Source organism: Lampetra fluviatilis, chromosome 46 (genome assembly GCF_964198595.1).
Source record: "Lampetra fluviatilis chromosome 46, kcLamFluv1.1, whole genome shotgun sequence".
Classification (NCBI taxonomy): domain Eukaryota; kingdom Metazoa; phylum Chordata; class Hyperoartia; order Petromyzontiformes; family Petromyzontidae; genus Lampetra; species Lampetra fluviatilis.
In genome coordinates, this window is record NC_136320.1 from 724,913 (window position 1) to 752,234 (window position 27,322).

Sequence of the window (27,322 nt, forward strand, 5' to 3'; positions counted from 1 at the left end):
CCAACGAGCGGCAAACCCTGTCCAGCGGTAGAAATTCCCGGCAGAGAAACCGTCGTGAGCCCATCCCCAGCATTCCGTCATCCATCGGGGCTCCCAATTGCCACCGATGTTTCGATCTCGATTGCGTGGAACGGATGGAGATTTAGTCCACACTTCGCTGTACCTGCCATCTCTTGGCCACCTCGACGCCCACGGAAGGGAGTTTTTCATGTATTATATATTTTTATAAAAAAGTTTGGCTGGCCGGCTGGCACGCTGGCGGACACATCGCACCCTGCATCTGCATGCTGATGTTGTGCCACCCCCACCCTACACCCTACACCCGGGACGCGTGTCCCACGGAAATGTACGCGGGCAGTGCCGGTCTTGCGATTCTAATAGCGTCAACATGTAACACAGTGCGAGAAGGAACCACAGTCAAACAGGAAGGCAGCAACAGCCGGGCCAGTGAGCCCGGTACCAGCAGTTGTCCCAAGCTCTGCGGTCCTCCATTAACATATCGGCTAATTAATGTTTTCTCCACGAATCTGGCTGTCGTCTGATGAAGCTAGTTGTAATTACTGGCGAAACGTCGTACTCTGATTGCTAATGTTGTAGGTTTACTCTCCAACACACCGGCGTGCTGTACTAGTGACGAATTGGCCATGTTTTGTTGACGTGACAAACCTGGCGGGTTTAATGACACATTTATCTACTTACGTGATCTTCTAACCCCCCAAAAAAAACCTGGAATTATGGATAATTAATGGTGCGTATACATTAATTAGCCGAGGACATGCCCGAAGGTCGTTTTTGGGCCTGCCCGGGACGGGTGGTTGTTATTGATATCCAGGCCTCGTGAGTCGCGGCGTGAGGAGAGAGTCCCATGCTTGTGTCATCACCGGTCGTGGCAAAGACACGGGTCCGGTCGTAAAGGATTGTCGACTTTACTGACACGAGTGAGTTAATAGCTAACGCCTCCTCGTCCTTCGTGATTGCAATCGGGTGAGCGCGAAGGTTCGTGTGTGTGCGTGAGTAGTTTTGTCTAAATAGGCACTCGCAAACAGCACTTGCCCCAACAATCTTGTATCGGCTATAGGGGAGGGATCTTTGTCTTTGTGTGCGTTTTGACTGTGAAGAGCGGTGGCGCAGCGGTCGGTGCACTTCCCCAAGGCACCGGCGACCCCAAGTTCGAGGTCGATTTTCATCCGAACCGATTCCTGAACTGTCCCAAGATGGACTCTCCTTGTTAAACGAGTGCCTGGTGTGGTGAGTGTGCACGTGACACGTCAGCACCGGGGAGACCAAGGCGGACCGGCGTGGTACTAGCCCCGCGCCGTCACACCCTGCGCTACCGCCGCTGGCGGCCTTCCGAAGCGATTTCACGATCGCTGGGTACGTGTGCAGAATCGCCGGGTTTTACCGACACTTGCGTTTTTCCGCGGTCTAACCCCAAAAAACCTCTACATATGGAAAATCGGCAGAGTTGGGGCTTGCTTCGATCGTTGGCTCGGCACGAGCCAAAACCTCTGGACCCGTTTTCACATTCGACGTTCCCCATCGGCGTAGGTCAAACTCGCATAAACGAACGTCGGTGATACCCGCCAGCTGTCCTAGGGAAAGGGCACCCCCCCCCCTCCCCCCCGTAAACTTGTGGAGTCCTTGACGGAAGAGGAGGTGGCGTGCGTGCGTGCGTGCGCGCGGGACCGCGTGCCAAGTCGGGTGAGAGTTCACGGCGCGACGCTCCTGCCCCGCTCGCGCCATCCCCATAGGTCGGTAACGGCTCGTTCGGGCGCGGAGCCTGGGCCGGTTTCCGGGTTGGTCAATGTCTCGCCGCACCCTCCTGCCCCCTCCCCTCCCGTCCCCAGGTGAGTCGGTTATTGAGGAGGGCCCCGTCCTCAAAGGCGCCGCCTAGGCGGTGAGCGTTTATTGCTGCTGTGTGCACGCACGTGTGTGTCTGTGTTGAACTTCCGTCGCACCGTACGTAGCCATCCGTGCAAGGACCACAAACTAAACACAACAAAGCAGTGATCTAGAATTGAAGCTTTCGTGACTGCAGAAATGATACTCATTGGTTTTTTCGGTCAAGTCACGTATGTGGAAATAAAATTAAATTTTAATAAATAAAATTTAATTAAAATAAATCACGACGTTTCTACATACGTGACTTTACCGAAAAAAACAATGAGTACAACAAAGCAGTTCCAAAGAAATTTGTTTGTCAACCCTAGATGATGATTTGAAAGTGCATAGCTCCCAGCGGCTTCCTACTCGCGGAAGGGAGAGCATTCCAGACGGCCGCAGGAGCGCACCTGAAAGCGCCGCGCGGTGCGGTGACCACCGTCTTTTGTTCGGTGGCTTTGTCAAAATCCGCTGCTGCTGATGATGATGCGCGGGTGACCGGAGTGCACTTGATGGTGGCTGCTGCCCCTTGACCGGCATCAGCGAGGGTTTTTATGTGGTTCATTTGTGGCGAGCACTCTGTGTGTAATGAGTGCTACCTCCATAATGGTGGACAGCACAGAGGTGTGATGATGATGTCAGTTGAAGAGGGTGGCGAGGCTGTCTAGGTAAGCGCGTTAGCAACCGCCGTCATCACCACCACCACCACTAAATACAAAGATCCCCCGTGTAGCCTCAGACTGTTGGGGCAAGTGCTGTTAGCGAGTGGCACCGATGAAGGCCGGCACGGCACGTGAGGGGTGTGGTGGCCAGAACCACGCTCGGCCTCCTTTGTCTCCACGGTTGCGATGTTCAAACACCACACCAGGGTACAGTGCTCCCTTTGAGAGGCCGAGTGGACCTAGTGGAGGCCCACGACCGGTTCAGATATTGGAGGTGTGTGTTGGCCGTGAACGGGAAATCGACCTCTCGTCGCCGAGTTCGTAGCCGCGGTTCCCCTCGCTTGCTCCGCGTCACTTGGATGGCTGGACCAGGGTTCGTGTGTGGTGGTGGCGGTGGTGGAAACTGGCTTTGCAACTTTTCTGGGTGGGGTCCGGGGTGGGGTGGGGGGGGCGGATTGCTTCTGGCGGTCACGATGAAGTTCTGGTGACGAGGAATCGCGGCGGAACGAGGGGGGGTGTTGCCCATTCGTCGTGAGTTCTCGGCTGTCGTGGGTTCGGTGTTGGTGGCAGTCATCCTCCTCCCCCATCCTCCTCGCGGGGTGGACGGGAGCAGGAAAGGTGCACGTGGGGAGCGGTGGCGCAACGGTTAGCACGCTGTGCTACTAAACGCCGGCGGACCCGACTTCAATTTGCCTTCTCGCGGCCAAAACCGGCAGCGATTTATCTGAACCAGTCCCGGGCCCTCTCCTCGTGGTCCACTCGACCTTAAATGAGTACCTGGTGCAAGCCGGGTGGTGGAGATTCCACGTTTCAATGGCGGGGACTGGTATACTCCTTACGACAGCTGCTGTTAACTTGTCACAACGTGGTATCCGTTTTATCTACCCTGGCGGCATGATGGGCAAGAGGTCGCCACCAAACCGGGGTTTTTAACGTGGCAGGCCCTGTATTTCTGATACCGCAGCCACTTTAGCCGGCTTGGTTTTTGTACATTGGTATCGGCCTGCTGCTGGGTGAATGCCTCCCTTGCACTGTCGGGGAAAGGCCACCGTGAAGCTTGGTCTGCTCCACATTATCGACATGCATATACATGCACGTGCATTCCTGTAATCGTTCACTTTTCTCTCGTATCTGGTGCTCTGCGTAAAAGTCACGTGCAGTGTAAAAAACATTCGCTGAATGAAATAAAAACTGTCGGTCAGTGGGGGGGGGGGGGGTGCTTTGACCGTAAGTCACCACGCTGTTCCGGCGAAGGGGGTCAGCGGAGGTTGAGCCTGGTTTAATACTTTGATGGGAGACTGCCCTGGGAATACCAGGTTGTTGTTGTTGTGGGCTTTTGTGGTGTTGCGAAGCAGCCGCCGTGAGATGTGGTTAGTACAACAAGTGGATTCGTGAATCCATCCGCGCAGAGCTTTTTCTTGTTCATTGTGTTGCCCTTTAATGTGTTCTTCAACATTCTCTTCATTGCGAGTGGAGTTCATGGCTACACATCCCAAGTGGCACAACACCGTCCTGAAAGAGTCTGGATTACGGTGATGATTATAGCGACGACAAGGATGTTGGCCAAGACCAATATCACAATAACTACGACGATAACGATTGATGAGGATTATTTAAAAGTTTAACATTTCTGTAAAGATCATTTTCAAACGGTTGGGCAACACTCGGTCTGTGAAATCTACAGTTATCCCGAGGGTGATTTTAATTAGATGACTTTTCCGTTGGAAAATTATTGGGGCCCAAAATACTATAGTGCTTTAAACGTGCAAGCTCTGTCGTCATATAATATGCTGTTTGGCCAACTCCGTGAGCGAGTGTTCATACCTGGTATCTGGAAGAATAACCAGCCCGTGTGCTCGCTGGGCTGGAACTACTCCTCCCAACAACATTTGCTGGCCCAAATATTGGGGATGTTTTGGCCGACTCCATTTTAATGGTGGGTGGTTTATGTGCCGTAGGAGATTGAAAACTTGTTTGCCGTGTACACTTTAATTACATTGTTAATTAAAACTCCAAGAAAAGTAGCCGGCATAAGCCCTGCTGTAAATCTGGCAACCCTCCCCCCCCCTTAAGATCTTCTCATGCTGCCCGGCTTAGGGAGAGAGGCTCAGCTTTTTTAAATCTCAAGCACGCCGTGAAATGAGAACCTCGTCATATAAATAACGCTGGAAAAATACAAAGTGCCCCTTTTGTTCTACAGCTGCGCTAAGAAGTTTCATATGGTTTCTTTCATTTGCCGTGCTCCCGTTTTAAACTTTGGTCGCTGGCGGTGAGTGGGGGGGGGGCTTGGGTTGGGGGGTTTGCCAGCAGGGTGGCGCAGGCAGGTTACCGCTGGCACCTCCACGGCAGGAAGGGCCCCCCCCCCCCGCCCGTCGCTGCCGCCGCCGTTGGAGGTCTTCACGGTACGAATCTACCGGCCGACCTGGTTAAGTGTGCGCTGCGTAACGACTACCAAGTGGTGGCGATTTTTTTAATAATAATGCCACGGTTGCTGCGTGCCGTCCGCTTCACTTTCACGGCCGACGTTCTAAAGATCCCACAATGTCGTTCGCCACGAGTGGGCCCGGAGTTCGAGGTCCAAATTTTGCTAATTGGTAAAACGACTCCGCAAGTTATTAGGTTGGGATTACGCAGCAATCGCCGCCCCCCCCCCCCCCCTCTATTAGCAGACTTGATGCACCCAGAGTCAATCTTGCAAATGACTTGCCCCGGTCCCCCCCCCCCCCCCCCAGTTCTGCGTGCATTTCCTCCTGGGTTCTCCTGGCTTTCCATAACAAAAAAAAACTAATGTAAGAAATGACTCACGAAATTATTCATCCCGCCTCCCCCACCACTTGGGGTGGGCTGATGTCTTTAGCCAAGCCAGGCGCAGGTGCTAAACCGCCTCGTGCCGCGCCGGGACAGCCCCGTTACGTTGTAGAGCGCAACATACACGCCTCTTCATTCATTAATCCACACTACGTAAGAGGGTATAGGCACAGCTCTGCAATTTCCTACTCGCGCCCCACAACTCGAGAGAGAGCCCCTCCTCCTAGAGGGTACCCTTTGGCCTACTCTTCCCACGCTGCGTGCCAGTACGTCCTGGAAAAGATGAGAGTATCCCACGCTCCACGCGACCCCCGCCGATCGTAGAATAACCACGGTGAAGCCGTTTGCTGGTTGGACAGTGGGCGTTGTTTCAACCGAACAGCCGCGCCGGGAGACGAGAGGTTGAACCAGCGACCTCCTGCATCGCAATTCCGGTGGGCTCGCCGGCACGCCACCGCGGTGGTGGAGGTGGCAGCGGCGGCGGTGTGATGATCCCCGCTCATCCGCTCGCCCGCTCGCGCACGGCAGGTTGCTCATTTCTTTAAAACCACTTTTTTGCGTTTTAGTTTGTCGTCCCGATTTTTGAGCACGGTTGGCTACGTATGGCACGAAAGAAGTTCAGCATACATACACAGGTAGCTTCGTCGGCAGCTGTGCTCGAAGGGTTTCGCGAGTTGACTTTCTTTTTCAAATAAAATGTTATTTGTATTATTCCGCTTAACGCTTAGGCTTTCGCGAGCCGGTATTTGTCCACAATAGGTTTCTGCTGGGTTAGATCGCGTAAATGAGAGTGTCTGTTAAACCCGCCACCTTTTTGGCAGTCGCCTGATGAGGCTGGTTGTAATTACCAGCGAAACGTCGTGGGTTTATTCTCCCACGCACACAACCCGGTTCGTGCTGAACCAGATAACTTATTGTTCTAGATTTGAAGTTTTCCTGACTGCAGGGATCCATGCTATTTGTTTCTTTCGGTGAAGTCGGCGTAGGTAGAAAATAAATTAAATGAAATCACGACGTTTCGATCGCAACACAAGCGACCGCCATCAGGCGGAACCGATGCAGCAGGACAACTGCTACGTGACTTTACCGAAAGGAACCCAAAGAGAGTTATTGGCTGTGTCGGGCGGCGGCGCGTTTAACGACAACTTTTATAATTCGTGCGATCGAACCCCAATAAAAAAAACACCGTGGATTTTTACCCACTTGGGAGACTCGCTCTGCAGCGTGATCCCGGTTGAACAATCGGCGGCGGCGTTTTCCAATGTTGGGAAAAATTCGGACCCACGACACCCACAGGCACTCTTGCGAATGGCGTCACGGCATCCTTGACGGCCGCTGTGAAGTGAAGCAGGTGGCGTGGAACATCAGCAGCAGTGTTACTATTGTCGCGGTTTGTGATTTGTCTCCCAAACCGGTTAAGATAAAGTTGCGGTGTAATTATTAAAACCGCGCCAAAAAAAATTGTACACACCCCCATCACCACCCCCCCCCTCCCACCACCACCACCCCCCCCTCCCACCACCACCACCCCCCCCTCCCACCACCACCACCCCCCCCTCCCACCCCCCCCCTCCCACCACCACCACCCCCCCTCCCACCACCACCCACCCCCCCTCCCACCACCACCACCCCCCCTCCCACCACCACCACCACCACCCCCCTCCCACCACCACCACCACCACCCCCCCCCTCCCACCACCACCACCACCCCCCCCTCCCACCACCACCACCACCACCCCCCCCTCCCACCACCACCACGCCCTTGCTGATGACGTCGCAAGGTCTTTAACGTGCACTGTGAGCGAAGCGGCCCGGGCGCGGTGGCGTTGCTGCGGGGGGACAAACGCCGTGTCCAATCCACGCCCGTGCGGAGGTGGGTGGGGGGAGGGGGGGGTCTCCTCTGTAAAAAAATATTTGACCGTACTTCACCGCTCTGAGTGGGGTGCAGGTTTGGCGAAGGTGGGGGAGTGTCGACTTTGGAGCGAGCGTGGAATGTAGTCCAACACCGACTGGCTAACCAGTCGGCTATCGCATACAGCGGAAGTTCCTGCAATGACTTGCAAAGTTCTAGATTTGAAGCTTTCGTGACTGCAAGGATTCATACTCTTAGTTCTTTTCGGTAAAGTCACGTAGGTAAAATCTGGCTGTGACGGTCCCACCTGATGACGGAGACTTGTTTTGCCTCCGAAACGTCGTGATTTTTTGTTTTTTATTGTTTTATTTTTATTAATTTTAATTTCATTTTTTACCTACGTGACTTTACCGAAAGAACTAAGAGTATGACTTGCAAAGCTCAAAACTGCCTTGGTGCTCGTTACCTGCTGTCCCGTCGGGCCCCCCCCCCCCCGAGACTCCGTCTGGTAGATACACACCTTGCGCTCCTCAGGCCGCAGGCCCTGCGAGCACAACCTGGCATGTTTCGCCGCTCCGCGCTGGGCGCTAGTTAGGTGTGTCCCGGGCCTTCTCGAGTTTGTGGCTCCTAAGAATCTGGATCGCTCGACCGCCGGACCTCGGATTTGGCCGCAGAGCGCCGAGCAGTTCGGGTCAAACTCTGCCAAGGCCGCATTCTTTTTTTTAATTTTCCTTGCGTCCCCTCCACCACCCCCTCATTTTTATATATTTTTTAAATGCGTGCCTCTGTTTTATAGGTCGGGACTACCTCCGTTCAATGTCCACTGCACATTGTTGAGATGCCCTCCTTTAGTGGGGGGAAGAGAGGAGAGGGGGGCGTGGGTGCAAGTGTTCACTCACAAAATAAATTGAATGAATTGTGCCGCACCGCCCTCTGGCTGCCGCACGTGTACCCGGCGTGCAGCGGCAGCGGCGGCGGCAGCAGCAGCAGCCTCCAGCACCCGTCCCGTGCACGATGATCTCGGGCTCGACGCTGCTTTGGCTTGCGAGACGCCACCAGATCGGGCACATTCCTGGCGATTTGTGTCTCACGGGCCGTTTTCTCCAAAAAAAGAAAAGTGCATTTCTCCAGTTGCTTTATCATTGCCTCCATCCTGGTTATGTAACCGTGCACTGTACATCTGCTCGTCAATCCACTGCTGGACGAAAGCCCCTCCCGCGTGCCGTGTCCCGTCACTGGGTGTACTCGTTTGACCGTACTTCACCACGCCGGTCAAGTGCGGGTTTGTGGGTGGACGCTTCTCGGCAAGCACCTGCTGAAGGCCGTCGCGTAACAAACACGGGGGAAGGGAGATGGTGGTGTGGTCAGAACCGTGCTCCCCCTCCCCCCCCTGTGGGGCCATCTTTGTCTCTCCCAATGGCGATGTTATTGGCACTCTCGAACCGGGACACTACGGTGCTCAATTCGGGGTTGCGGAAGTCGATCTGGGCAGGAGGGCTCCCCGGGAGAGATGGTGCAGAAGGAGCGGGGAGAGGCGTTGCCGTGCAGACCTGACAACGTCATCCCGAGCTCGTTGGGGGCAAAAGCGAAATGGGGTGCGGCTCGGGCAGGAATGCGTCATGGCCACAATTTTATGGGCTCAACAAAGTGGGGTTGTCGTCGCGTGGAAATTTACCGCGGCCGATCCGAAATGCGGAGGCTGAAAAACCGCAGGACCCCTGGAGAAAAATCCATGCGGCCACGAGGAGAGAGAGAGACGTGCAAACTCCAAATAAATACAGGTGTCGGGGTCTGGATCGAATCCACGACCTCCTGTATACCGGGCGAGGTAGTTAACATCTCGCCACCGTGGCGCCCTAATAAGGGGATGGAACACGTCCGGGAGAGAGCGACCGTCGGTCTCGCGGAGATGGAGCGGCGGGATTTGATTTGTGTGCGCGAGGCTGTGTGGAATCGCCACGCTGCGGGGCTGGGACGGCGACGGCTTGGAGCGAGGCCTTCATCCAGCAGTGGATAGGCCATGGCTGCTGTTGCCGCGACTGCTGATCGTGACGACTTGTGTAATGCGTGTGTGTGTCCCCATGTGTCTGTGTGTCTGTGCATGTGGGGGAGCGGTGGTGCAGCAGGTTAGCGCGCTGCGCTGCGCTACGAACCCGGTAACCCGGGTTCAATTCCCGCTCATGGCTAACACCGGCGATGATTATCTGAACCGGACCTGGGCCTCCCCTAGGTCGACTCGGCCTCAAATGAGTACTTGGTGCCGTATGTAAACATCGCAGCCTGGGGAGATAAAGGCGGCCGGGCGTGGTGCTGGCCACCCACCCATTCGCGTGCCGTGCTGACCTTCATATGTGCTCGCTAGCACTTGCCCCAACAGTCTAAAGCTATATGGGGGATCTTTGTCTTTTTGTGTGTGCCTACAGAGACCACGCCGTGTCAATCCAGTCCATCCCAAGCCCGTCGGGATTCTTCTCGTCCCAACGTGATCGGACCGGAGTCGGCTTGAAGCTGCCCCAGCACCGACCAAGTCGCGTCCAGTCCAGTCCTGCCAACTCCAGTCCAGCCAACTCCAACTCCAGTCCAGCAGAGTCCAGTCCAGTCCAGCCAGGTCCAGCCATGCTCACGGCACTCACCGCCGACGCCACGAGGGCGTACCAGAACTGGATCAAGGATGCAGGTAAACGCCGGAGGAGCCGGATCGATAGGCGTCGATGATGGACGTCACTTTTGTTTTTAGGGCCGAGTCGACCTAGTGGAGGACCAGGACAGGCTCTCGTACATGCGTCACCGGTGTACGTGCGTCCACCATTTTTCCGTGTGTCCATCTCCATTTTCCCGTGTGTATGCGTCAGTGACGATAGTTTGAACTTTTCCTGGACCTCCCCTATTTCGAATCGCCCTCCAATGAGTACTTGGTGCGGTGTGTAAACATCGCCACTCGGGAGACAAAAGTGTCGACCTACATAGGTGCTGCTACTCGCTAACAGCACTTGCCCCAACAGGTCTGTTAAGGCAATCGGGGGGGGGGGGGGGGGGGGGGGGTGGGGTGCCGGGCATCTTTGTCCAAGTCTCCAAGCACCCCCACGAATCCCATTGCTACCTCCACGTCTCTCCATGCGTCCCGTGTCCATCCACACGAACCCCACGTGTCCCACCCAACACCTCCATAAAATACCATCGCAATACTAAACGTGCGTGCGTGCGCATGATCCCCGTGTCTCTCCGTAACTCCTGCGCGTGTGTCCCCCCCCCCCCCCCAGACCCCCGAGTGGCCGACTGGCCGCTCATGTCGTCGCCGCTGCTGCAGACGGTGATCCTGGCGGCTTACGTGTACTTCGTCAAGCGCCTGGGCCCGCGCCTCATGGAGAACCGCAAGCCCTTCGAGCTCAAGGGCGCCCTCGTCGCCTACAACGCCGCCATGGTCGTCTTCTCCATCTACCTGTGCTACGAGGTGAGTGGGGGGGGGGCGGTGGTAGTGTAGCAGCAGACGCTGCTGCGCTACGAATCCAGCGGGCCGAGTTTGAACCCCGCTCGCTCGCGGCCAACACCCGGTGACGGATATCTGAACAGGTCCTGGGCCTCCCCTAGGTCGATTCGGCCTCAAATGAGTACCTGGTGCGGTGTGTAAACATCGCCACTGGGGGAGACGAATCGGCCGGGCGTGGTGCTGGCCACCCACGTCCTCGTGTGCCATGATGGCCTTCACAGATGGCTTGCTAACAGCACTTGCCACAACAGTCTATTCGGGCTATACGTAAGAGAACTAATGAATTAAATGATTGCACGTGTATGTACGTCGATGTTACATGGCAGGAGGACGTCGGCCCACGTGGCGACAGAACCACGTGACAAACAATTATTTTAAACTAAACATTTTTACTTATTTTACCAGATAAGGTCCAATACTGAGCGTTTTTAATGACGAGGCCGGGAGAGGCGCTTGGGCCCTCGGGGAGAGGCCCTCGGCAGAGAGGTCCTAGGGGAGAAGCCCTCGGGGAGAGGCCCGTGGACCTGCCATGGGGTGGATCATCCATAATAAGGCCACTTAGAATTGTACGCAAACACAAACTCGTGAGAATTGTCGGTCTTTGCCTCCCTCCAGTTCCTGATGTCGGGTTGGGCTACTGGCTACACGTACCGGTGTGACCTCGTCGACTTCTCAAACTCTCCGCAGGCCGTCAGGGTGAGTGACGCACACGCACAAACACACGCACAACGATATATCCAACACAGACCCTCAGGGCAAGTGCGCTTACCGGGCAACCTGTGAAGACCGATAATGCCTACCAGGGGGTGGTGTGACCAGACCTACCCCCGGTCGCCTTTGTCTCCCCCGAGTGTTGCTGTTTTTTTACACGGACCGCACCGGGTGATCGTTCAAGGCCGAGTCGACCTAGGGGAGACCCGGGAACCGGTACAAAAATTCACCCGCGCTGCGCTTGGACTCTCGCCGAAACCGCGTTGGGGGTGGCGCTCGTGCGGGAACGGACATATGGGGCGGGAGGGGGGGAAGGATTGAGTGAAGGATCTAAAGAGAAGGGGAGGAAGGAGGTGAAGGAGATGAATGAACAGGCGGGCAAGGGATGCAGTCGAAGAGGGACGAAAGGAATTAAGAGGTGAAAGAGGGAGGGAAGAAATTAGTTCCGAAGTTGAATGATGGGGCAAGGTGAAGGATTGAATTAGAGGCAGGGGGAATGAGTGAAGGGGTGAATGAAAGGAGAGGGATGCTAATTAGCTTTAGATGGAGCGGGGGCACGAGGGGGGGGGCGATGCGGGGGGCGGGGGACTGAGCTGCCGGGATTTGAGCCCAGGAGCCGATTAGCGAGTAATCTGCTGAGCCGGCTCACGGCGGCGTCGCCTCCACCGCCACTGCCACTCCTACCGCCACCATCATCGCCGCCACCATCGCCACCATCGCCACCATCGCCACCATCGCCACCATCACCACCATCTCCAACCACCACCATTGCCACCTCCACTTTCGCCGCCACTAAGGCCACCATCACAAACCCTCACCAATGCCACCTCTACTACCGCCACCATCGCCACTACCATCAATGCTACCACCACTTGCATCAATGCTACCACCACTTGCACCATTGCTACTGCTACTGCCAGTACCACCACTTGCACCATCGCTGTCACTACTACCGTCATCACGAGCATCACTGCTACTACCACCATCACAGCCACCCACTGCTGCAACCACCACCACTACTGCAACCACCACCACTACACTACCACTACACTACCACCGGCACCATCACCACCGCCACCATCACTGCCACCATTAGTACCGCCATCTCCTGGCAATCGTTGCCTCGCTTGCCACGGCCCGGTGTGCAGGCCAGTGGGGTGGGTGGGTGGGTGGTTGATGTGAGATTGCTTCGCGTGAGACGGGGGCGGGGGGGGGCAGTGGGGGGGGGGGTAAGGGGCGTTCGTTATTGCAGAATCGGCCCAAGGAATCTGGAGATACGAGTGAGAGAGATTTTTATGACATATTTAGGATGTAGCCTGTCACTGCCAATAACTAACGAAAACATTTCCCTCTCGAATGTCTACCGATTTCCTTGGGCCGATCCTTTTGGGGCATGGCACGTTGGGTTCGTCTTGAGGCGCTGCCACGTGTGTCGGTGCTTGCGGTAGATTTTTTTTGTTTTTATCACAGCCACGCACTGTCTTTAAACTTGTTTGGCACGGAATTCACGTGGGGGGGGGGGTGCGGGGTTGGGGGGGTTCATCACTAAATAATAATTTAAAAAATATATAAAACATAGAGAGGAGAGTCTGTTGCTCTCTCTCCGGTACAGCGAGAAAGAATTGATTGTTTCGGAGTTTTTTTTTATTTGGCTCGTCGGTGGTTGTAGCCGTGGGGGGGTGGGGTAGGCAGGAGGGGGTAGGGTGCATTTGGCAGATAAATGAAGGGGTAGTGGTGGTGGTGGGTTGTGTAATTCTGACTGAGCCGCGGGGAGAGGGGCGGTAGGGAGCGGGGGGGGGGCTTTGGTTTGGCTGAGGTGTGGCGGAGTTTCTAAAGAGGCTGCCGATGAGTGCGGAGCGGTGGAGACAATCCCGGGCTGTGTCCGACGTCTCGCGTGCGAGGATCCGTCGTCGCGTTCGACAACGCGGACCCCCAACGCCCCCTTTTATAGCATTGCCCAGTGATCAAGATGTACACGTCAGTCTGTTAGCCCCCCCCCCACTCCGCTTGCCCGTGTTCGCTGACGCTCATACAAAAGGCAAAGATCCCCTCCCGTGCCGTGTAGCCTCTCACAGGCCAGGTGGGGCAAGTGCTGGTGGTGAGTGGCCAACACCACGGCCGGCCCAGCCTTGGCTGATGTGTACACGCCGCAGCAAGTACTCCACTTGAGGCCGAGTCTGACCCCAAGGGAGACTCGGCACCGGTTCAGAAACGTTGATTCTGCACGTGGAGGGGGGGAAAAAAACTGGTGGACTCTGAGAAAAATCCACGCGACCGCGGTGAGAACATGCCAACTCCAAATATACGGGCATTGCCGGGGGTCTGGATCGAACCCACGACCTCCTGCATACAAGGCGATGGAGATAACGTCTCACCACCGCGGCGCCCCCATCAACATCCTGGCGGTATCGCTGCAATCCTCGGATCGGTTGAAACAAACTTGGCGTTCAACGACAACGCGTTCCAACAACTGTTACGTTTCGCTCCTGCCGCACGAAAGAAGTTGAACTAAAACGTAAACTCGTTTTATTTTACCAGGTGGAGCCCACTGAGCTTGCTAGCTCCATTTTAGAAGCGACCTGTCCACAGTTGCCAGCTCGACGAAGTCTCTTATCACGTGGACATTTATAGCAGCCAAATACTCTCAACTGACTTTGATTGTAAATGCGGAGGGGAAAACCGGAGGAACCGGAGAAAAATTCACGCAACCACGGGGAGATGAAGAACACGCAAACTCCAAATATATACAGGGGTTGGGACCACTGGCAAAGCCAGTTGGGGGGGGGTGGCACGTGCCCCCCAATGATCCGATCGAAATTAGGGATTTCGATCGGATCATTGAGGTTTATTAGTAATAAATCGGAATTTTGCGACCCCCACTGCCACTGTGTAGCATATTATTACGTGCCAGGGACTTTATGAGATGATCGGACACTAGTCTGAGTCCATAATTGGCAACAAGTAACGGCAAAGCAGCTATAAGCGACCCACAGAATTGTGCGCAGTTGCGTATACAGTATACGGCTTCAGCGAGCGCGATGCCGATCACACGACGCGGTTCGAATTCGACCCTCGATCGATGGCTGCGCCATCGCCGCACACGCGTCAAATAAAAAGCAAGGGACAAGTCCTTACTTCCTACAACTCCTCTATCATTTTTCATTGCTGGAGGGGTTCCCCCCCCCCCCCCCCCCACCTGAAAATCCTGGCTCCGCCATCGGTTGGGACTGAACCCACGAACCTCCTGCATACCTGGCAAGGTAGTTAACATCTCGCCACCACGGAGAAGAAACGAAACAACTTTGCGCCCTCTGGCGGCAGCACGGCCATGCTGAGCTCCCCACGGCCACGCTGGAATCAAAGTCTTTATTTGTCCTGGTTGGAATCCGATGAGCTATGAAGCTCTTCCTTTCTCACGGGTGTCCAGTAGGGGGCACAGGGGTCAGCAACGACCCGGCCCACATTGCATTGTGGGAGCCGTCGTTGTATTTTTGGCTCCTCAACCAGCGTGGTCATCCCCACCGCCGCCCCCCCCCCGCCAATGACCCAAGGGCCATGGCTCAGGAGGACTTTGTGTTTAGTTTGTTGTCCTTTGCCCGCACCTTCAATTAGCACTTTGGCTACGCGCGGTGCGAGAGAAGTTCAACATGCGTGTGTAGTGACGTAGGATGAGTCACTGGAGCGCGTGTCGCTGGGCGATTGGCAGACAATCGAATCGGGGGTAACAGCCCGTTCTTCGAGTTGCATCTGGGGGCAAAGCACGGAGCAATCTGGGGGATCCAGAGGGAGGCGGGGGTGGGCCCGAGGGTGCAGCCTGGCCACGCCGTTCACTCTAGAAGGCGGCGAGCTCCGACTCAGTCGGGGCTGCTGCTGCGGTGGGGAATGGAACTGGTCGTGCTGTAGTCGTCGTCGTGATCGTCTCCACTCTGCAGCCGTGTGGGTCTGGCATCGTGCTGGCTGTCCTGACCCAGTATGGAGTTATCCCCGAAGGCTGCCAAGGCCGCAAATAGAGTACCTCCAACTGGTGTCTCGAGTTTGGAACGCTACACGTACGCACATCCATCGGTAACGCAGGCAAAGGGCTGCACACGTGTTTTTCAAATCATCTAGAGAGCGTTTTGTCCGTGTCCATATCGAGGGTTTATTGTTCACCAGCGCGCGAGGAAAGACACCTGAGCAGCCGGTCAAGTGGTCACGCTTGTTAAGCGAAATAAACAGAACCCCTTCCCGTTCCGATTTTACGTACGCACGGAGGGCCGCACATCGGAAGCTTTTAACAGTCGCCGTTGTCCACTCTCCCCGCACTCTCTCCCTCCTCTCCCCACTCTCTCTCTCTCTCTCTCGCTCTCTCCCCCACAGATGGCGTGGACCTGTTGGCTCTTCTACTTCTCAAAGTTCATTGAGCTTCTCGACACGGTGAGAATAAGGAGGAGTGTCCCCCCCCCCCCCCCGACCGCTCACCACACCGGCCAACCACGCTATTCAACCAGTCCCGAAAACTAACCGCACCTGCCAACCAGACTAATACTAAACCCAACCACACAAGCCAACCCGACCCTACCCCTAACGCTAACCATGATAACATTTTAAGGCAGAATTTCCCAAACCCTGCGACCCCTCTGACCCTGCGACCCCTCTGACCCTGCGACCCCTCTGACCCTGCGACCCCTCTGACCCTGCGACCCCTCGGACCCCGGCTGCCCGATTTCCCCCGCGCGCGGTCCAGGTGTTCTTCGTCTTGCGGAAGAGGAATGCGCAGGTGACGTTCCTGCACGTGTACCACCACACCATCATGCCCTGGACCTGGTGGTTCGGGGTCAAGTTTGCTCCCGGTGAGTGTCGCCAAGAGGTGGGGGGGGGGGGGGCGGCCCGTGGTCGAAAGGTTTAAAGCGTCGCGATGTTTTTTGCTTCGAATAAACTTGCGTCGAACACAACGACGTCCGTGTTGCCCGCTGCCGGGCGAATCGGTTTTGTCGACCGCCGATTCTGGAGGGGGGGTGGTGGTGGTGGGACAGGAGCGGCTCTGAGAAGCCGGTGATGGAGCGCTGATGAAACCCCTGGGTTCAATTCCAGGTCGCCGGGGTGCAGCGAGGGTATTCCGAGTTTATTTTTGTTCGGCGAGGTGGTGAGAACGCGACGGACAAGGAGCTGTATCGTTCGCACGAGCGGCACCCCCCCCCCCTCCCCATCCGTGTGTTGCCGAATCGGCCAGGAGCGACGGCTTACAGCTCGGTAACAGCGATGAAGCGACCTAGAAATCGGAACTAAAGCAACTGCATCGCAGCGGGAAACCGAAAATATTTTTGCGCAAATGAAATTTGCGTTTTGAAAATAGCGCGTTGAGTCTGCTCGCAAAGATCCGCAACACGGTTTACACGTTCAATTACGGGAACACGGAACGGGGCTGTCGGAGGACCGCTGTTGTTCGAACGTGTAAACGGACAAGAACACACGCAGGCGTGCGTCGCTCCTGCCACACCACCCAGTCCTCGCTGCCACAAGCGCCGTGTCCACCTTTACAAGCAACCCAGCATGCACCTGTGTGCACGCGGATTGGAGCGGTATTGGAGCGGTAGCGAAGTGGTTAGTGCTACGCTGCGCTATGAACCCGGCGACCCGAGTTCGATTCCCGCTCGCGGCCACTAACACCAGCGACGATTATCTGAACCGGTCCTGGGCCTCCCCGAGGTCCACTCGGCCTCCAAATGAGCACCTGGTGTGGTGTGTAGACATCGCCAGTAGGGAAGGCGTGGTGTTAACACCCCCCCCCCCATCCCCTCGTGCGCCGTGCCGGCCTTCACAGATGCTCTCTTTCACAGCACTTGCCCCAAACGTACGTTAAGGCTATATGGGGGATCTTTGTCTGTGAGAATATGTTTTCCCCTTTTTTCTGGCAACAAAACAGGTGTTAAGATGTTAAAACACCAAACTGAAACCTTTTTCAAGGAATCATGTCTGCATTAACCACAATACTTGGCCAGAATGCAAACAAAAAACATACTCTGATAATATATGCATTGTCTTTGAAACCGATTGGTCCACCTGTTTTGTTGCCAGAAAAAAGGGGAAAACCTATTCCCATATTTTGGTACTGGCAAAGGAGGTCCCATGATCTGTGTCTGTGTGCGTGAACGCGTGCAGGTGGTCTGGGCTCCTTCCACGGGATGGTGAACTCGTTTGTGCACGTCATCATGTACAGCTACTACGGACTCGCCGCCGCTGGACCCGCCTACCAGAAGTACATCTGGTGGAAAAAATACATGACCGTCATCCAGCTGGTACGTGCACGCCCGTACCTGTGCGTGTGTGTGTGCGCGGCAATTTCTCTTCATTGGCTGCGTAACGCTGTGTGGAAGCTACCTGGTCTGTCGCTCGACACGAAGCTTCGGGCCTTCTCGGCCACGGTCATTCCCTCCCTTCTCTACGCTTGTGAAACGTGAACCCCCCTAATGGAACATCTTCACCGGTTAGAAACATTTAGGCTGGCATGCCTACGATCCATCCTGGGTTTAACCAGGCTGGATTGTGTGAGGAGCTCACAAATCCTTGAAAGATCTGGACAAAGTCTCATCGGTGAGCTCCTCTGGCAGGCAAGGTTAAGTTGGCTGGGTCATGAAACCCGTAGGCCCAGCCACCACATGCCTAAACAGTTTTTGTTTGGTCGTATAGAGGGGGCTAAACGTGCGCGGAGAAGAGCTGGAGTGATGTGGTACGGGAGAATGTGAAGCTGAGTAGACTTGCTGACGACTGGTACCAGTGGTGTCAAGATCGGCTTCTGGAGGTGGCTTGTGAAGGACGCTACTAGGCAGTTGGAGGCAGTCACGCTTCATCAACAGCAGAGGGCAGAGGAGCGACGCTCGCAACAACAAGAGGAGCGCCGGGTGGCTAAAACACAGGAAGTTTGCACAGGTGGTGCATCGGCCAGTCATCTCGGTCAACCCATGGCACCTGGGTCTGTCCCTTGACCTCCTGCCAGCGGGTGTTCGACACTTCACGTGGCCTTAGCGTGCGCACAGCTTGGGGCAAGCGCCGTGGTGACGTCACCGCCACTTAGTGGCGAATGGCGGTTGTTGTTGTTGTGTGTGCTTTGGGGGAGCGGTAGTGGCAGTGGCTAGCACGCTGCGCTACGAACCTGGTGACCCGTGTTCGATTCCTGCTCACGGCCAACACCAGTGGCGATTATCTGAACCAGTCCTGAGCCTCCCCTCGGTTGACTCAGCCTCAAATGATGACCTGGTGCGGTGTGTAAACATCGCCACTGGGGAGACAAAGGTGGTCGCGTGTGGTGCTGGTCACCCACCCCCTTGTGTGCCATGTTGGCCTTCATAAATGCTCACTACCAGCACTTACCCTTAACAGTCTGTTCAGGCTATAAGGGGGATCTTTGTCTTTTTTTGTGTGTGGGTGCACCTTGAATACTACTAAAACTATGTTCTTTAGTTCTTTCGGTTCTTTCGGTAAAGTCACGTAGAAGGGAAGTAATAAAATAATAAAAAAGCGTAAATATTTAATTATATAAAATAATAAAAATAAAGCATAATTATTTTATAATATATTTTATTATATTATTTTATTTTATTATGTTTTATTTTTATTATTTTATTACTTCCCTTCTACGTGACTTTACCGAAAGAACCAAGAAGATGAATCCCTGCAGTCACGAAAGCTTTAAATCGAAATTTAAAGTCACGTAGGTAGAAAAAGAAAATAAAGTAATAAATAAATCGACGTGTCGATCGCAATACAAGCAGTCGTCCTCAGGCAGAAAAAAATATCCAGCAGTGGAACTACTGAACCAGCGAGAGAGCTGTTACAACAGCACGAGGTGATGGATGTGGTGAAGGGCAAGCAGGCGGGGGAAGCTGGTTCAGCAGTTCCAACGCTGGATTATTTTTTCTGCCTGAGGACGACCGCTTGTGTTGCGATCGAAACGTCGTGATTTATTAATTTTTATTTTATTTTTCTATCTACGTGACTTTACCGAAAGAACTTAAGAGTATGGAATCTTGCTGTCACGAAAGCTTCAAATCAAGATTACAACTATGTTTCGATTTAAAGCTTTTGTGACTGCAGGGATTCATCTTCTTGGTTCTTTCGGTAATTAAATATTTTATTATGTTTTAATTATATTATTTTATTATTTCCATTCTACGTGACTTTACCGAAAGAACCAAGAAGATACAACTGCGTTATTTACCAGGCAAGGCCTACTGAGCTGTAAAGCTCTTTTCAGAAGCGACCTGGCCACAAATGATAGCTCAACGAAGTGGCTTATCGTGTGTAAACGTACAGCAGTCGAATAACTCTAAACGCGTGACGTTCATTCTAAATCTGGAGGAGAAAATACTGGAGGACCCAGAGGGGAAAAAAAAATCCACGCGACCACGGAGAGAGAGAACACGCGGACTCCAAATATACAACAGGCGACGTCAGGGTCGCGATGGAACCGACGACCTCCCGCTTGTGACCTCTGCCTGTTGACCTTTCCCCCCCCACCCCCTCCTGCCGCACAGGTGCAGTTCGTGTTGGTGCAGGCCCACATCGCCCAGTTCTTCTTCCTCAAGGACTGCCCCTACAACTACCCCATCTTCCTCTACATAATTTTCGTCTACGGCCTCGTCTTCCTCATCCTCTTCCTCAACTTCTGGTACCAGGCCTACACCAAGGGCCTCCGCCCGCCCAAGAAGCTGGAGGGGGGAGCGGCGGGCGGCGACGGGTACCGCCGTCGCCACGACGACAACCACCACCACCACGTCGCCAACGGCAACGTCACCAACGGGCAGCTCAACGGCAAGCACAAGGCCCAGTGAGGAGGGGGAGGAGCCCTCCGTGCGGTCGTCGTCGTCGTCGTTACGTGGAAAGTTCCGCGGGCGTGACCCGCTTGAGACGACGACGATGATGACGACGACGGTGATGATGGGGATGATGACGACATTAACGGTGTAGATAATGGTAAGGGACGACGATGATGACGACGACGATGACGACGATGACTTTGGTGACACCGAGGATCGTGGTCACAACCGATGTGACGATGATGTCACTCGGGAGCAGGATGATGACGATGACCGTGACGATGATGACGGCGATAAGCATGACGGCAATGATTGCGCTGAGGATCATGATGACGATGATGATATTGACAATGACCACAAAGATTGTGATGTCTTTTACGACAATGACGACGACTATGAAGACGACGTCAATGATTACGACAGACGACGACTGAGGCTGACGGCGGCAATAACGAGGACGGCGATCGTTAATGACAAGGTTGACAGCGATGACGACGACGACAATAATAATAAAAACGTTGATAGCGACAATTGCGTTAATGACCGGGACTGCGCACCAAGGTATTGACGACGACGACGATGATAGCAATGGTAACTGCAGAGGAGGTGGTGACCACGAAGTGACGACCACAGTGACGATGACGATGGCAATGAAGAAACGGTGACGACTCCTATCACGACCCAACAACACTGGTGGGGGAGCCGAACAACAACCCCCCCCCCCTCCCTAAATATTATTTATGACGCGCGCCGAAACCTCGTCACGGTGGAGAGAGAAGGGACGGGGGGTGCTGGGAGGTGACGCGGGAGGGGCGAGCTGACGATGATAACGAGGGCTGGGGGGGGGGGTGCCTGTGCGCGTGTTAACCGTTTGGTGGACGGAATAAAGAGGTGATCGCCAGGATGGAGTGGCAGTGGGTGAGCCCGTGGTCATTTGCTGAACCGAGGTCGGCGCTCGCGGCTCGTCGTGCGGTCGTACCGGCGTCGACTTGGTCCGAGGTGTCAATCCTCTCGCTCTTACCCGGCAATCGTTGAACGCCATCGCACGACGCCCGCCAATCGCTCCCTCCTCCACCGTCACCACCGTCACCTGCGTGGCTCTCGCGGCAGGTTGGGCTCCAGCCTTGCAGGCCAAGCCGTGGCGGTGGGGATGGGGGGGGGGCACGGCTGATGCTTGGAAACCGGAAACAAAGCTGATTTGCCAAATCGATTTTGTTTTTGACTCCGTACGTCGTGTACAAAACGAATGCGCGGGGCGGGGGGATGGCAGGGGTAGGTCAGAGGTCATCGTCGCGATGTGTGGGATGGCATGTTGACGTCCCGAGTTATTTAGATTTATTTTTCTCTGTCCATCGGGAGTTTAGTCGGCTCTGGGTCCGGTGATCCCAAAAACTGGGTGCGAAAGATTCCGGGGAAAAAAAACAAATAGCGGCGGCCGTGCCGCCGTGGCCTCTACCCATCCCTCGCGCGCCGTCCGCCAAGAAACGACTCTCCATCCCTTCGTCTGTCCCTCCGTCGCTCTGTGTCTCTGTCCCTCCATCGATCCATCCCCTCCGTCTGTCCCTCCGTCCGTTCGTCCATCCGTCCGGCCAACAACGTCCGAGGTGAGCTCTCGCCCCGCGATACAATCGTCTTTGCGGGGCCCGGTGGAAGCTTGGCAAACTTTCCGAGTGTCAGTTTGATACCCGCTTTCTCCAGATCGAGGAGCACCAACCCCTCCGCTCCCCCCCCCCACCCCTGTGAAGTTTAAAGTTAAATTTGGGGAGGGGGAGGGGTAGCCGTGCGTGCGTGACCAGATTTGTTGAACTTTATAGACGGATCGGGCACAAGTTTTGTACGTGGGTTCGGTCACGCTCTCCGGAGCGTCTTATGATGCGGGAGAATACGGTGAATGATAGTCGTGATAATATGAATTATAATAATGATAATTATAGACAGATATGAGCTGGCGGATGGTTTAATGGATGCAAAACTAACACGGTAGATATTTTTCTCCCCCCCCCCCCCCTTTACAAAAATGGTGCTCTTTGTCTGTGCGTCGGTGTCGTCCACTGTGTCGCAGTATTAGAGGGCGACTTTGCTCGCTCGCCCGCCCACCCGCCCATCATCGCCCCGCTGGCCGTCGTACGAACCCCACGCTCCGCTCCGCGTGCTGGGGCTGCGTCGCGAACTGAGCCACTCGCCCGCTCGCTCACTCACTCGCCCTCTCGCTCGCTCACTCACTCGCCCTCGCTCGCTCACTCACTCACTCACTCGCCCTCTCGCTTGCTCGTTCAGACGGCGCTGCCGACTCGATCGCGCCGGTTCTTGATGTAGATTTTCTCGACGCAATTATTTTTTTTCTTTCTTTCATCGAAGCAGCAACGCGAGCCGCTAGTGCCTCAACGTCGGACGTCGCGCCGAACACCGCAGGGCGGCACGACCGCGGGGACGTACAGTAGGGAGCTGCACTCGCTACAAAGAAGCGCAAATCAATCCGTTCCCGTGCGTGCGCCCGCCAGCAAATGCCAAACTTCGGTGGCGAAAGTTTCGCGACGTTATTCCGCGGTCAATGAATGAATAACGTGGGGGGAGGAGGAGGGGGGGAATGAATGAACGAATGAGGACCTTTGCTTCTTTCTCGACGGTCGCTGCGTTGTTTGACGTCGCTTCGCCGTACGAGTGGTGGGGGCGCGCGCGCGATGCCCCCCCGCGCTGGCGAGTAGTGGAGACTCCGTCTCTCTCGAGACGGAACTCCGCTCCCTTTGCTCACTCGTCACGCGCCTCTCTCCGCTCCGGCGAGTCCCGCCTGACCCGAGCCGGTTATAGAAGTTACACATTCCCATGACGGTGCGGGCGGAGCCCAGTCCATTCCATTCCCAACATTTTAAAATCATAATCACCCCGGATATGCCCCCTTTGTGGTGGCGTTTTGGTTTGGGGTTCCGGCTTGATTTCACGTACACCCCTCCCTCGCCGGCGCACCGCATCCAGTTGATACCTCCTCTCTCTGTCTCTCTCGCTGTGCCCGTGCCTCCTGCCGCTTGCGCGCCGTCGACCTGCGTGGTGGGGATATTCGGTGGGAAGTGAAGCGCGGGTGACGTTCCATCTCCTCGGGCCGCGATCGTTCCACCGTTCCTTGCCACGGAGACGTGTGTCCCCCCCCCCCCCCCCCCGGGGTCCAGGAAAATGTTGTTGGCCAGTTCTGCTTCGTTGTTCTCCTGTTTGCCCGTTTCTGCTTTATTGTTGTTGTTGTGCTGCTGCTGCTGCTGCTTCTTCTTTCTCTCACCTTGTACAAAATAAAAAAACACGAGAAGGAGAGATGTGGAAGGAGAGCCCTGGTGGATGAGGAGTGATTATGTAACCACTTGAATTTATAACGCTCTCTGGAGGATGCAAGGTGAATGTGCGAGTTTTGTGTGTTGCGGTTCGCGCGCTGGGCTACGAAACCCGACCACCCGGGTTCGATTCCCGCTCGCGGCCAACGCCACCCATTGACGATTATCTGACCCGGTCCTGGGCCTCCCCTAGGTCGACGCGGCCTCAAATGAGTACCTGGCGCGGTGTGTAAACATCGGCACCGGAGAGACGAAAGGCGGCCGGGCGTGGTTCGCCGGTCTGACATTGGTGGCTTGACGTGCGAGGCTGGACTGGACCTGTGTGTTGGGGAGATGTTCGCGCGTACGTGCTCACATCCTGCTGAACTCGGGTTCAACTCTTGGCCACGTCCAAAAGAAACCTGGATCGGACCTCCACGGCGAGGTTGGCTCTGCGCAAAATCGGCATAGACCACGCAGCATCGTGGCGCCGTGCGGTGAGGCCTTGGAACGTATTCGCGCCGGGAAGCCGAAGGTGTCCCGTGTGTCCGTGGTACTGGCCACACACCGCCTCCCCCGCACGTATCGTGGCCACATTAATAGGTGCTCGCGAACGAAACCTACAACCTCGCCAGCGTAATTGTGTCCGTCAGGAGTGTGCGCATTGAGTACCACTTTGTTAAAAGCCAACCGTCGTTGTGCTGTGCATATAGAGACCTCCCGAGTCACTTGTTCAAATCCCCGCCTGGGCTTTGACACGGACACCATCATCATCATTTCGTCGGGAGTTCGTAAATGATGTACTACTTTGTGGGACGTCGACAGTAAATGTCCGGCGGGGGAGAAGAGGCTGGTGTCGTCCTCCGCCGACCCCCGCCATAGGAATGTGGAATTTCCACGACTGAGGCTCTGGGGGCCGCAGCCCCCTCTAAGGCCCCTCCTCTCTCGGCGTCGTCGTCTGTGACCGTTTTGGAAGTGACCACTGGGGGTGTGGAGGGGGAAATCAAAAGAAATCGATGTCGAAAACGGCACCGATCATTGTCTCCACGCGCAATCGATGAGCCCCCCTCCCCCCGACTCTCCCCCACCCCCCCCCCCCAGGACCTATGACGTAAGGATTTGTTGATGGTCTTGTCTCTCAAGTATGCTTGCGTCGGGAATGCGTTAAGGAAGTTGAGAAGATTATATATATAGTTAAATTAAATCTAGATCGCCGACCGGCCTCTGTTCAATGTCGTGGCACGGGGCAGGCGAGTCGTGTGAAGTCGATGTTCACGACGACGGGTGACCTTTGTCAAATGCCGCCACCCCCGGCTGGTGCTTACCGGCATGATGATGGGTCGACGGCGGCCGGGCGATCGGAAGGTCGCGCTCATGTGGGTGCGTGCGTGTGGCGGTGGAGGGGGGGGGGTAAAGTGTGGGTAACCCCCCCCCCCCCGGCCGCCCCACCTCCTTCCAGGACGAACTGACCGGCGTGGAAGAGTAGGCCAATGCGATGCCCTCCCCGAGGTCGAAACTGTTGAGCTCACCTGAGCGGAGAGGCCCGTAACGCCGGCAGCCAGTGGCACGAGCAGGCAAGTGCTTTACCTGCACATTTACCTTCAAAAAAATAATTGAGAAGCCCCCCCCCCCCCCGTCTGTGCCTTCCTAAAAATGTCAAATCCCATGGCCCGAAAAATAGATTTTTGGTACCACCTAGGGGTGGTAAATGCTAGCAATGATTTTCTTGAAGCTTTGTATCTCCTAGATAGCGAATTATTTATGATAGCAAGGTCGGCGTGGTTTGTTTTTTGTTCAAGGAAAGACGACGTTGGAGGAGGAAGCGTCCCAACGTATCGTTTGAGCGAGAATATTGTTATAGGCGGGTAAATCTGAAATGAAACGTCATCATTGTCGGCATCATCGTAAGCACATTTGGTATCATAGAGCGAAATCTGTGGCCAAGGCGCGACGTATCTCTCGCGCACACACGCGCACATTCTGCAGGAGCACAGGGCGATGTTGTAATTAGTGGTGGGGTAATTTTTTTTTGTCAAATGATAGCAAAATCTGGCCCGCGACACCTGGCACGCAATGGGCCCCACTACTGGTTTCTTTTTTCAAATGTCACGGAAGGGGGTGTGGTGGAGGAGAGGTGGGGGTCATTGGCGTTTACTGTGAGTTGAGCAGACGGTGCATAGCCGCAGCAGCAGCAGCAGCAGCAAAAGCATTTTACGAGTTAATACGTCCGCAGTATTAACCGGTGCGGCTTGTCGGATGCGAACCGCCAACCTCTCTGCAACAGCAAGTGGGGCGAATGCTTCGGCCGTTTCGCACGACCGCTGTGGCCGCTCCCGCTTAACGGGACGGTATGAAAAGGAATATATTGAGTTGCGTGTGTGCGTGTGTACATATGGAACGCAATCTTCCGAATGAACGCTCGGCTTTCTTCTGCCCATGGTGGATTCTGGTAGCGATTCCCCCCCCCTCCCCCCGAGTGGTACCGACTAACCCCCCCCCCGCCTGCCCACCTTGCTTCTGCTTGGCCCATGCTGTTGGTGTCCATTTGTGGTGTCTGCATCGGCACGCGTTGACTGACTGGCACGCGTTGATTGGCACGGATTGACTGGCGCGTTGACCGGCACGCGTAGAATGACTGGCACGTGTTGACCGACCGGCACGCGTCAACTGTCACGTGTCAACTGTCATGTGTCGAAATCAATGCGTCATCAACGTGTTGACCGGCACGTGTTGACCTCAACGCACCGTCAGGTTACACGATAACTTGATCTAACATTCTTACTTTTATAATATAAAAAAAACGAGGAAGATATTGTTTCACTCCTTATTTCCGTCGTCCGTCTGGTAAAGAATAATAGTAATAAAATAAAAAAATTGATGCATACATTTTGTGGATGGAATTCTTTTTTTTTGGTTTGTGTGTGAAAAAGACGACCCATTACCGCCCTCACCACCACCATCGTAAACAAAAAAATGTCATGAGAATCGGCAGCAACAGAAAACAAAAACAACAGCAGCAAGATATAACCATCATCTACTCGCCAAGTATCATCATGGTTGTTATTGGCATGCAAAGACAAAACCCCGTGCTGTTGCCGTGGTGGGATGTGGCGAGCACGATCGACTTGCTATCCAGAGGTCGCAGGTTCGATTCCACGTCCCGGCGCGGCAGTTGAAGCAATGGAGAGAGGGGGGGGCAGTGCCGAATTATCCTCGTAGCAAAACATTCCTGGAGCTGGTAGGAACGTTGGGTTGCTCGGTCAATGGCCTGCAGGGTCAACGGCGGCGTGGTGTATTCCGCAAATATGCCCGACTGTGAGGGCGGGCACAAGCCGGCGTGAGTAGGTTAAACGTTGAGTTTTATAAGGGCACCACGGGGTGACCAGCCCCACCCAGCTCCCTGCACGACGAAGGACCCTGTGGGGTGGGCTGGTAGGACCGAACAATTGAATGGCTATAATAAAATGAAATGGCAAAAAATGGCCGCCAATAAGTGGATGCCCCGTGGCCCCGCCCTCCACCCGTGTAACCCCGCTCCGGCCACCCGTGGCCCCGCCCCATCTCGGTGTCCCCGCCCCCAGCTCGTTGCCCCGCCCCTTACCGCCGTAACCCCGCGTAGCCCCGCCCTCCACCTCGTGCCCACGCCCCCTGCCGCCGTTGCCCCGCCCAGCCCCGCCCCCTGCCGCTGTAGCCCCGCCCAATACACCCCGAGGGGGGAGAGATTCCCAGGCCTGGCTCGGCTGGAGAGCCGCCGACGAGGGGGGGGGTAGGGAGTTGTTTTTACTGGTAGCAACATCGCCCCCTACTGCAAACACTTGGCATGACCCTAC

At 55.2% G+C, this 27,322-nt stretch overlaps 1 protein-coding gene across 1 annotated transcript in view; it reads left to right on the plus strand.

The window, feature by feature from the left end:
* Positions 1-25,959, plus strand: part of ELOVL7 (ELOVL fatty acid elongase 7) — a 49,829-nt gene extending 23,870 nt beyond the window's left edge. The window contains exons 2-8 of the mRNA XM_078876846.1: positions 9,627-9,880; positions 10,464-10,654; positions 11,306-11,386; positions 15,761-15,817; positions 16,128-16,233; positions 17,543-17,679; positions 19,915-25,959. Coding sequence (XP_078732972.1) covers positions 9,820-9,880; positions 10,464-10,654; positions 11,306-11,386; positions 15,761-15,817; positions 16,128-16,233; positions 17,543-17,679; positions 19,915-20,211 — 930 coding nt within the window. The 5' untranslated portion in view covers positions 9,627-9,819 and the 3' untranslated portion in view covers positions 20,212-25,959. The remainder of the gene's footprint in view (positions 1-9,626; positions 9,881-10,463; positions 10,655-11,305; positions 11,387-15,760; positions 15,818-16,127; positions 16,234-17,542; positions 17,680-19,914) is intronic.
* Positions 25,960-27,322: the final 1,363 nt, after the last annotated feature.